This window comes from Megalobrama amblycephala, linkage group LG22 (genome assembly GCF_018812025.1).
Source record: "Megalobrama amblycephala isolate DHTTF-2021 linkage group LG22, ASM1881202v1, whole genome shotgun sequence".
In the NCBI taxonomy this organism is placed as follows: Eukaryota; Metazoa; Chordata; class Actinopteri; order Cypriniformes; family Xenocyprididae; genus Megalobrama; species Megalobrama amblycephala.
The window spans coordinates 4578762-4591375 of NC_063065.1; the positions used below are offsets into that span (position 1 = coordinate 4578762).

The following is a 12614-nucleotide window of genomic DNA, read 5'->3' on the forward strand; positions in this document are numbered from 1 at the left end:
GCCCTGACTACTGAACTAGGGAGCTGATTGAGATACACGGTAAATATTATAGCACTATATGCAATCGCGCCACCAAAGTGACAAACAGGTACTGTAGTCCTGGCCTAAAGTCAATGGTTGAGCCAAAGGATACATACAAGCTGCCTAATATAGTGACCTACAATTGGCCGTAACAGGTTATATGGCCAATGTAAGACAAACTCTTGGTCTTTAGACAGCTTTAATGCACATGAACATCCTCTAGCATAATAGGATTAACTTGTAGCTTGAATTGTTATTGGGATCTTTTACAGCTCAGAAACTTCAATCCAGAAACACTTTGAATCGTGTAGTAGACAGTACAGCAATGGCCATGTGTCTTTTCAAATAAAATATGAGTCTTTAAGTATCTCTTTATGGAAGTATTATTCTATGTACTATATTAAAATAGACAGATAATATTGTCTCTTTCCTTCAATCGGACGGCAATACATTCAGTTACGTCTGGCAACAACAAATATGTTTTCAAAATTATAGTATAAAATGAATATTAATATAAAAATGAATGATCTGTAAGTATTTGGAAATAATTAATTATATTGGGATTTATTAAACTTTATGAAACTATAATGAATTTAGGCCTATATGCATTTTTTATACTACAAGTCAATCTATTGAACCATTTACAGACTTTCATAAAGAGATCTGAAAGGATTTGTTGTCCTGTGGCTCCCTCTGGTGGACAGCATTAGTATTATGACCTTCATCTCTGAATCCCATTCATATAAATGACTGATTTAAAAAAAAGTTCCTGAAACTCGGCATGTTTACTCAGAAAGTCTTGTTGTCCATGTGTGTGAAGTTCTGTGAATTTTGGATTCAAACTTTTAAACTGATGGAAACTGATAGAAAAATAGATTTCTTCTCCTGTGGTTCCCTCTAGTGGACAACATTAGTACAACATGTTGTAGTCCGTCAGCCATTTTGAGTTGCTAAAAATTTTTTTCGATCTCCTAAACCACTTGACCGATTCACACGAAATTTTGCATGTCATCTATAGACACTAATGACAAAACCCACTGAGCAAATTACGTCCAGAAGACGTCTTTTTGAGGTCTTGTCTCAGGTTGAAAAGACATCCACTGAGGGGCCAGAATGAAAGTTTTTATGACGTCTTTATTTGACGTCTTCTGGACATCCGATATAGACGAACACGCAGAATCACCAAAGGAGAAAAATCACAATTTTTAAGCCACCATCGTGGAGATGAGTGTTTGCTTTAGTTGGGCTCTTGACCCTTGCCTTATTAATATTAGAGTTTGTTTGGGTTGTTTTAACTGAGTCAAAACAGCCAGACAAGCAAAGAGAAATGATCAGGTGTTGGTTATGTTTCCACATAATCAGTTTTTGACCTGAATCACTGAGCTCATTTAGAGCCCAGTCTCTTAGATTTACATTATTGATTACAGCAGCACTGTGATTCTACAGCACAAGATCAGCTTTATCAATACAATATAAAGGTTTTCACATGATAAAAAATTTTTTTCTCTTAGGCACACATAGACATCAAGAATCAGCCTGTGAATCTCGATGACGGTGACAAGCAACATATTCTGATCAACAGATCAACTCTGAACATTAGAAAACAAGCTACTAAAAGTCACATAAACAGAACAAAATAAAATATGAGAATAAAGGAAATTACTAAGACAATTAAGCTCATAATTTATTCATGCAGCAATGCATGATGGGAGCTATGGATGAATTTTGATTGGTGGCTCCCAGAATGCACTGCAACATGCTTTTTGATGGTCACCACTGTTGAGATTCACAGGCTGATTCTTGATGTCTGTGTGTGCCTAAAACAAATGCTTTTTTTTTTTTTTTGTTCAACACACCTTTTCTGAAATCATTTGAATCATATTGTAAAAGCTGATCTTCTGCTGTAGAATCACAGTGATGCTGTAGTCAATAATGTAAATCTAACTCAGAGATTGGGCTCTTCATGAGTTCAGTGATTCAGGTCAACTAATGGTTATATGAAAACATAACCAACACCTGATCATTTCTCTTTACTTGTCTGGCTGTTATGACTCAGTTAACTGCCCAAACAAACTCTAATATTAATAAGGTTAGGGTCAAGAGCTAGGGCTGTCGCGGTTAAGGAATTTCCCTTGCGGTATTTTTGAGTGGCTCAATAGCGCGATATGCGGTATTACCGCCATATATTATATATATATATATATATATATATATATATATATATATATAAATATAAATATATATATATATATATAATATATATATATATATATAAAAAAAAATATATATATATATATATATATATAGAGAGAGAGAGAGAGAGAGAGAGAGGTCATATTCAATAACGAAACTAAATAGAGCATTGAAGTAAAGAGAATGTCAAAATAAGGGTCTACAAAACAGAACATAAACCTGACAATAAGATGGTAGAGCTATTGTTGTATGTATAATAGTTAGTTTCGATCCTCGAATCTGACTAAAGACTTTCTGCTGATATTTCACGAGTATAAGCAGAACTAACGTTACTCATCTCTGCGCGTTCTAGACGGGCTGTCACTCAGTGCAGTTACATTGTTGTAACACAAGGTGGCGGCAAGGGACTGTCTTTGAGTCTTTAAACCGTTCATTCAACTGCACGTTCAAAAATGCAGATTCATTCAAAAGAGAGATGAAATGAAACAAGCTGTTGAAATCATTTTAACGTTGAGCGCCACTTTATAAGGCTCAGCTGACCAGTAATGCTTCGATGCTAAGGCAGAGATTTCGCTATCCTTGGACACGACAACTTTTTTTCACGAATATATGTCTCGGCCTGAAGGACAGACGCAGGTAATCGCACGCGCTCAGTCGATCTCTCTCACATTCACTGTCTGTTTAGGCTTGTTTAGTGCACATCTGCCTCTTTACAAATCACCATGGTACACATTATGCTATCATTGTTACCTTATTTAATATTTAGTACATGTGTATGAAGTGTAAAACGAGAAGGACATAGCCTTTCAAAAAATAGAAAACATACAAATATCGCGGTTGCTGCGGTTTTTGCAGTGTTCTGCGGTTGGCTCGTCAAAAGCGCGGTATTACGAATTTGCGGTTATCGCGACAGCCCTATCAAGAGCCCAACTAAAGCAAACACTCATCTCCACGATGGTGGCTTAAAAATTGTGATTTTTCTCCTTTGGTGATTCTGCGTGTTCGTCTATATCGGATGTCCAGAAGACGTCAAAAAAAGACGTCATAAAAACTTTCATTCTGGCCCCTCAGTGGACGTCTTTTCAACCTGAGACAAGACCTCAAAAAGACGTTTTCTGGACGTAATTTGCTCAGTGGGAAGTTATCAAAAGGATTTTAATTAGTCAAAGCGTTTAGAAGATAGTTCATTTAGCCATGGCTCAATACACTTATAAAACTATATCTTCTCAACAATCTGATGAATCCAAATTCTGTTGATCACTTGTTTGATGTCTTCAGGGTATCTAGATGATACACAGATAAATTTGGGGTTAAATAGACAAATGGTCTAGGATGAACCCTTCAGTGTTTGGATCTCTGATAATCTCACCTGTGCTCGATATTCTCAGTCGTCTGAAGCTCTAAAATGATGTTATTGACTTCAAATCTTCTCATCTGCTGCAGCCCTCATATTTGTGAATGAACTTATTCAGTGTTTCTAGCACAAATCACTGTGACTCTGACTGATGGAGGTTTTTGACTCTTTATCACTGAACCAGGATAGAGGTTGATGATCCCAACTCTGATAGACGTCAGGACTGCTTTTACAGGACATGGTGAATGTGTTTCCTAGATGAACAGATTTCACTGCAGGCGTCTGAGTCGCTTCACCAACTGATTTATTGTTATTTATAATGTTTCCTGAGGTGCACTTATAATGTTAATATGATTTTTACATCAAATAATTGTCATAATTTAGAAATAAATGGCTATTTCCACTCTGATTTTAGCGCTCTGATTGTTTACATGTGGAAACTTCTCGAATACTATCACTACATTTTTACTATCACATGAATGAATGGTGAAAAGTGTTGATTATTGTAATTATATTATAACAGGAGTTTTGGGAAGTGTCCAGATAAACTCTCGCTGTGTGATCAACAGCTTCAGTTCCTCAGATCTTTACTGTATAACTAAGATTAGGAAGAAAAAATAATAAAAGTACATGATCAAAAAATATCAATGACTTTAAAATATTGAGTGAGTGGAAATGAGGATAAATAAACCAGAAATGATCTAAAAATGATGATAACATCAAAAGAATTTCTAATTATCTGAAGAAATACCGATGAAGCTCAACAAAGCTGATATTAAGATCATATTTGTGTTTCTGCACTGTTGAGTGTGTGTGAAAGTGTGTGAAAGTGTGTGAGCAGCTGCAGTATCAGTTCAGTCACTGTGACTCTGACTGACGGAGGTTTTTGTACGACTCTTTATCACTGTGTGAACACCCAGTTACTGTTGATGACATGTGCACTCTGACAGTAATAATGTCCAGCATCTTCAGTCTGGACTCCACTGATGGTCAGAGTGAAATCACTGTTAGATCCACTGCCACTGAATCTAGATGGAGTTCCTGACTGGAGGCTTTTTGTATAATAAATCAGGAGTTTAGGAGCTTCTCCAGGTTTTTGTAAGTACCAGGATATACATTTATCATTCCCACTACAATTGGGCACATCACTGCTGGTTTTACAGTTGATGTTCACAGTTTGTCCTGGTTGAGCTGCTGTCATTGAGGGACTCTGAGTGACGGTGATCTGTCCTCTACACTCTGAAACACACAACAAGAAGAAAATCAACTCAAAACTTTGACAATATACTTGAAGAAATGAATTGATATCAAACTTGTGCTCCACAAACCTTGAGCAAACGCTGTGAGAGTCCAGATGAAGATGATGATGAAGGTCATGTTGATGAAGATTGTTGTGTGTGTCAGTGATGAAGTGTTAAACTCACAGCACTATAAACACTCTCAGAGCACTGAAGCATCTGATCAATATGCAAATGAACTCATTCTGTATTTAAATGAGGCTCTAAATGAAGGTTCAGGAGGAGCTCGTTCATCTCATCCTGTCAATCACAACATCAAATATTAGTGTGGACTTTAAAAACTTAGCTGAATATTAACAAATAATGATGTGCATTAAAAATCTTTTATAATAAATACTGCAACATTATGGTCAATTTTGATTTCATGGTGATTTTAAACACAGAGAGGTGAATTATGTATTTGTCTTTCTCTATATCCGAGCTGCAGAGCCATGGATGGAACGGCTTTTGTTGGACTGAAGATTGTTGTCAGCAGACGGTGGTCTGTAAGCGTTGTAAACTTTCACCTGTACAGATATTGGTATAAATTCAGTACTTTCTTGAGTAATTTCTTGCTAACACTGATGCAAGGTTAGGGATAAATTGACTGTAATAGTTTACAATTCCCAGAAATGAATGAAGTTGACTGATGTCCTTTGGTGCAGACGCATCCACGATTGTCCTGACCTTTTCTGGTATCTTATGAAGACCCTGAGCATGAATGATGTGCCCCAAATACTGCAGCAAATCTTTAAAGGATTCACATTTCTCGTGTTGGACACACAGCCCAAACTCATCCAGACGACTGAGGACTGCGTCTACATGCTTGAGATGTCACTAGATAACAATGAACATTGTAAAATCTGATCCATGGCCCTTTGAAAAATTGCAGGAGCCAAAGCAATACCAAATGGTAATCGATTGTAACAGAAGAGCCCCTTTGACGTGGTGATAGTGAGGCATTTGTGTGAATCTTCTGTCAAGGGCACTTGTAAGTATGCACTGGAGAGGTTCAGTTTGGTGAAGCATTGGCCCTCTGCTAATGATGTGAATAAATCCTCTATTCGTGGAATCGGGTAACGTTCAACACAAAGGCCCGGATTCACTGTTACTTTCAAATCTCCACAAATCCTCACATCTCCATTCCTTTAACATCTGGCTCGATCGGCATGATCCATTCACTTCAGTGGAGATGACCTGTTGACTGCGGTTATGAGAACTAAATCTTTCTGCAATCACGATCGGTTTCTGAGAGAAATGTTCTTTCAAAACAGTTACAATGACTTCATATGACTTCACATTGGGCTTATCCGGAGCAATTAAGCTTTGCAGACATCCTTATGTAGATGAACTCATTACACTCATCAACACCGCAACTCGTTTCTCATTTGCAATGTCATTTTTCAGTGCTTTATCATTCAGTCACTGTTATATTAAAATTCAGTAAATAAATAAAACACAAATGTAGCTTTATGTCAGTGTGTCCTTTCTGTTTCAGGTCTTTCATTGGATCAGGGCTTTAGCTCATATTTCATAAATAAACTTCACTCAATGGAGCATGAAAACACCTGCAGATACATGATGAAACGAGAACATGATCACGAACCTCACAGATATAGTGTTAGATTCATTTAATAAGATAAAGAGTGTTATAGTTTAAGTATTTACCATGTGAAAAAACTGTTTTTTTCATACTAATCAAAATCTTCACTGTTGAGTGTGTGTGAAAGTGTGTGAAAGTGTGTGAGCAGCTGCAGTATCAGTTCAGTCACTGTGACTCTGACTGACGGAGGTTTTTGTACGACTCTTTATCACTGTGTGAACACATATTTACTGTTGATGTAGTGATAACTCTAACAGTAATAATGTCCAGCATCTTCAGTCTGGACTCCACTGATGGTCAGAGTGAAATCACTGTTAGATCCACTGCCACTGAATCTAGATGGAGTTCCTGACTGGAGGAGGTTTGTAATATAAATCAGGAGTTTAGGAGCTTCTCCAGGTTTCTGTAAGTACCAGGCTAAATAATCCCCATTACTATTCTTGTACACATTACTGCTGGTTTTACAGTTGATGTTCACAGTTTGTCCTGGTTGAGCTGCTGTCATTGAGGGACTCTGAGTGACGGTGATCTGTCCTCTACACTCTGAAACACACAACAAGAAGAAAATCAACTCAAAACTTTGACAATATACTTGAAGAAATGAATTGATATCAAACTTGTGCTCCACAAACCTTGAGCAAACGCTGTGAGAGTCCAGATGAAGATGATGATGAAGGTCATGTTGATGAAGATTGTTGTGTGTGTCAGTGATGAAGTGTTAAACTCACAGCACTATAAACACTCTCAGAGCACTGAAGCATCTGATCAATATGCAAACACACTCCAGATCATTTACCTGAAGACAGCAGAAACACTGTTTTGTCATTTAGTATCTTTGCTAATAAATTTCTATTGATCATTTTCAGAAACAGACACTCCTGATTTACTTCATGTTATTTTGGGTGGATCTTCTCGCTCTAAACACTGTTTTAATGATCAGTTTCATTCAGACTTTGATGCTGAGAGCATTTAATACCTGTGCTGCAGATTTGATATCATCATGATACTGTAGAACAGGTCAAAGGTCATCCAATAGAGAATGACCATCTCAATCTGGCTAAAGATTTCATTATAAAGCAGATCAATAGAATTAGTGTAAATGTGATCAATGTAGTTTTTGACTGATTATAACAAGTAACAATAACAAGTATTTCATTTAAAGATGAATATTTAGTGTGTGTTTTCAGCTCAATCATGTTGATGTTGAGAAGAGCTGCTGTTGAGTCTCATATCAGTGTGTGTGAGTGTCGTTCGTCTCTTTCTCTGCTGGAGTTTGTGTTCATTTGAGTGTGACGGAGGTTTTTGTACGACGCTTTCACTAGAATGAAGCACTGTGGTGGACTTTCGGTGGAGGAACTGAACTGGTGATCAGAAGTAAGTCTTTTTTAAATTATCTAAAAAATGTATATTTTAATTAATTAGTTTTAAAAAGTTTCCTTAATAATTGTAATATTGAATTATATAATTTACGCCATGTTACATTTTATATTAATAATTTAACATTATTGGTGACGTTTGATTGTATTTTAATGTATGGGTGGCAGTATTTTATGATATATTCAATTATTTCTTGATATATATAATTATGTCTGTAATTAATGGTAAATTTAACAATTAAGGGATTTTAAAGTCATGACACCAAAGTTTAATAATACAGACAAAATAAATCTAAATGTGTATGCGTCATCATCAGACAAAGACAAATTTAGTTAATGAGCATTTTAAAAATCAATCATTTAAACTATTAAGTTTAATGATGATTATGATTGTAAGTGTTTTAACAGAATTAAAAATTATAATTATTAATTAATTATTAATAATAATACTGAAATTATGTAAATTTGTTTACCAAATCTTATGAAGAAATCATAATATATTAATCAATTTTCATGTGGACAAAAAAAAAATTAAAAATAGATTGACATTAAAATGTTTTGTAACTTCTGAAAGAAAATCAACTGAATATTATAATTTATAATTTCATATTGTTTCTAAATATAATTTTTAATTTTATATGAATAATTTAAAATCTTATTATTGCTAACATTTTGTTCATTTCATGTATTGACTGCAGTACTTTAAAATCTATTCAGTTATTTCTGATACATAATTTTGTCTGTAATTCTTGGTAAAATTAACAATTAAGAGTTTTTTAAATGCATGAAACAAACGTTTTATAATATGGACAAAATATAATTTTGCTGGGGTCATCAGACAAAAAGAAACTTAGTTGAAGAGCATTTTGAAAATGTGTCATTTAAACTATTTAAAATATCAATTTTGAATCTGATGTTTGAATAGCAGAATATTTTCAAAATACAATTAATATTAAAAAAGATCATTTAAATTTGTTTTCTTATAATGACATCACAATTTAAATATTAATTTACTTGGACAATGTTTTTCAAAATCATTCTGGGGTTCATTTAAAATGTAACTCATTCATTTAAAGTCAAATTATCATCATTTTTGTTCATGTGTGTGTGTTTGTGTGTGTTTGTGCAGCCGGTCCCGCAGTGAAGCCCTCCGTGTCTCTGCTGCCGCCCTCTTCTCTGCAGATCTCTGGAGACTCAGCCGCACTGCTCTGCCTGCTCAGCTCTTACTCTCCACAGGGGGCGACGGTGAGCTGGACGCTGGACGGGTCAGAGGTCAGCGAGGGGGTTCAGACCAGCTCAGAGAGCGAGCGGGACGGACGCTACAGCCGCAGCAGCGTCCTGAGCCTCAGCAAAGCACGCTGGGAAGGCGCGGATCGCTTCGTCTGCAGAGTAAGACATGACGGAGCTGATCACGAGGCCTCGTTCCTCAAGAGCTCCCAGTGCTGATGTTTCTCCGCTCCAGACGAGCCGTATCTGAGCGTCCGGCAGGATTCACAGCAGTCACGTGATTTACAGCTCAATACTGAAGCAGTCTTTCAATGTGCTGCCATTGCTGTTCATTCAATAAAGCTTCTGAACGCGTTACATTTGTGTCCGACTGCATCATTGATCAGTGTGTCGTTCATTCAAAGTCCTGCACTAAAGTTTCAGCTGCTTTTGATTGATTGTAATAGTTGAGAACAGCTGCATTTAGCAGGAAATGTCAAATGAAGCTCTTGGGGTTTGAACATGGTCACTGGAGACGGAGCTGCTCTATTCTGAGAGGATCACAATCACTAAACCTGCCAATGCAAATGTGATTTTCACCTCAAACTCACAGTTTCACTCTTTGATTGGTTCAACGCTCTCAACTGGAACACTTTCACTTCTGCTCATGAGAAATGAGTTATGAGTAATACATTTATAAACAGCTTTAGATGAAGGAGCTGCTTGAAAAACATCTGCATGTTACTGATACACCATGACTTTAGTGTAGTTTAATGTACAAAAACAAAACAACAATATGATGCCATTATTGTTAGTTTGATTTCATATTAATTTACACACTCTGTTTTCTCTGATTCTGAGCATATTTGAGTCAAACCCGTCTGTCACAGGACAGATCACAGTCTAATAGAGCTGATTTCAGTCATAAGTCAGTTTGAGCACATGTGTAGTTCATGTGTTTGTCCTCTGTGTGTCAGTAGTGTGTGAAAGTGTGTGAAAGTGTGTGAGCAGCTGCAGTATCAGTTCAGTCACTGTGACTCTGACTGACGGAGGTTTTTGTACGACTCTTTATCACTGTGTGAACACATAATTACTACTGATAACGTGGAAACTCTGACAGTAATAATGTCCAGCATCTTCAGTCTGGACTCCACTGATGGTCAGAGTGAAATCTCTCCTAGATGATTTACTGCCACTAAATCTAGATGAAATTCCTGACTGGAGGGTGTTTGTATAATAAATCAGGAGTTTTGGAGCTTCTCCAGGTTTCTGTAAGTACCAGCTCAGACCGGGTTGTCCATTACTATAGCAGCAGTTCACATCACTGCTAGTTTTACAGGTCACAGTGACTGATTGTCCAGTTTGAGAGAGCAGCTCTGAGGAGTTTGAGTCACTGTCACCTGACCAACAGATTCTGACAAGAGAGAAAGATTAGAAATCACAAACACTTTTACAACCATATATCTTCACAACACATAAAAATAACAAGTAAATAATGTCTGTAATCTTTACTGACACAAACCTCGACATAATACTGCCAGCGTCCAGATCAATATGGTGCTGAAAGTCATTTTTGTTGGTTGTAGGTTCAGTTCTAGTGAAAAACAGTTGTTGATCATGTTTGATGTTTGACAGAGTTATAAACACATGCAGAGCACTGAAGCGTGTGTCGCTCATGTAAAACACTCTCTCTATGCAAACGCTTCAGCAGTGACAGGTTTAAGATGGTTTAATGTGGTTTCATTGAGATTTCACAAAACATTTCACATGTTAATATAATCCTTTATTGATGAAGCAACATCAGATGAACAGGAGCGCTGTTTAATCCCAATATCAGACCAACATCACGATTACAAGTGTGATATTGCTTTTATACAACAGTTTAATGAACAGGAATCTATTATTGAGTATTTTACATTTTAGTAATTTATATTGCCAGTTTTTGTTTGGCTAACTGAAATATTTCCAAATGAAGCCACAGAAGAACAAACTGCAGCGACTCTGAGAAACACAATAATTCCTGTTTTTAATCAGTTCAGTTGATAATTAATTGACTCACTCATGAAGTCAGTCTATTGTCTCCATCTACTGGTGTAACGATGTAACTTGCAGAAAGAATCACTATAAAATCACCAGCACTAATGCTGCAGGTAAACACATCTGTCCTGTGATGATGGAGGATCTGTTTCTGTCACGAAACTCAACTCAAGCTTTATGTATCACTGGAGCCATATGTTTTATACCCAGCTGAGATTCATATGCTGATTCTTGATATCTGTGTGTATTCAGAGTGTCCGTTTTAAAAAAAAAAATATATATATATGAACAATTATTCATATTTTATAAGTTATGATCACCAGGGATGAGTATCAAGAGATGCAGTCACAAGGCTACTGTTATAAATGATGTGCAGTTTTTAAAACATAACCTATATAATCAGAAACTAGACTCTGAATGAGATCAGTAAATGAGAGTATTACATGTTGATTACATTCTTATCATCAAGCCAACATCATCAGATCACATTTCTTTTGCTGTTCTTGCCATTACAAACACAGTTAAAACAGCCAAAGAAAAAGTAACATTAAAAAGTCAAGAGTCAAACTGCTTAACTAAAGCAAGCACTAACCACCGTAATGGTGACCTCAACCAGAACTTATTTTCAATGAGACATCAACATCTAAACATCTGTTAATTCTCAATGAGAGCTTCTGTAGACATCTGACAGAAACAAAGTCAGTCTGGTTAGTAATGAGTGAAGCTGGTAATGCTGTTTGTGGAGATGTTTAATCAGATCTTCAGAGATTTAATGTCTTTTATCTTCAGTTGATTTCATCTGACTGAAATCAGTTATAGTTCTTGTGTTTCTTTTTCCTTCAGTGATTCTGCTTGTTAACAGCAGGTGTTCATCACTAATGCTCAATCATTACTTAATTAATCACATAATTAACTTCAACACTGATTCAGTGTTATCTTTTCAGCCTTAGTGTTTAATGTTCTGATGTCTGAGTTTTTTGAGGTCACCATTGTGCAGAAGAGTAGAGCGATGTGCTTCAGTCCAGCAAAGGAATGAAAGTTAAGGATGTTGTTTTGTCTTATTTAAAAGCAGTAACTGTATAGTTGTTGATGCAGTGATAGTTATATCAGCTCATGTGTGTATGTGTTGTTGTTGGCTAATGGTTAACTGCAAGAGATATACTTATTGCAGAGAATGTTTCACAAAATTAATTCTAGAAAAACCTTCAAAGAAAATTAGGATATGAATTAGGATGTTTTTGTCTGGCAGACACTTTTGTTAGTCGTTGACAGTTATTTTCATTAATGGTAAATGTTTGGCGCCTGTGCTTTCCTGCATTTCACTGTTTTTTAACATTTATTTTTTTACTGTGTAGCTGCAGTATAAGTTCAGTCACTGTGACTCTGACTGACGGAGGTTTTTGTACGACTCTTTATCACTGTGTGAACACATCTTTACTGTTGATGTAGTGATAACTCTGACAGTAATAATGTCCAGCATCTTCAGTCTGGACTCCACTGATGGTCAGAGTGAAATCACTGTTAGATCCACTGCCACTGAATCTAGA

The 12614-nt window shown here is 36.3% G+C and overlaps 1 protein-coding gene and 1 long non-coding RNA gene across 2 annotated transcripts in view; both read right to left on the minus strand.

Annotated features, from left to right (window-relative positions):
• The window catches only part of LOC125258617, a 37657-nt gene that overhangs the window by 17406 nt on the left and 7637 nt on the right, over nt 1–12614 (minus strand). The window contains exon 2 of the mRNA XM_048175564.1: nt 6741–6991. Within this exon, the coding sequence (XP_048031521.1) occupies nt 6741–6991 (251 nt within the window). The remainder of the gene's footprint in view (nt 1–6740; nt 6992–12614) is intronic.
• LOC125257499 lies at nt 3356–3978 on the minus strand. Its single transcript, XR_007182403.1, has 2 exons — nt 3584–3978; nt 3356–3497 (listed from the first exon to the last, which is right to left on the minus strand). It is a non-coding gene; the product is annotated as an uncharacterized LOC125257499 (long non-coding RNA).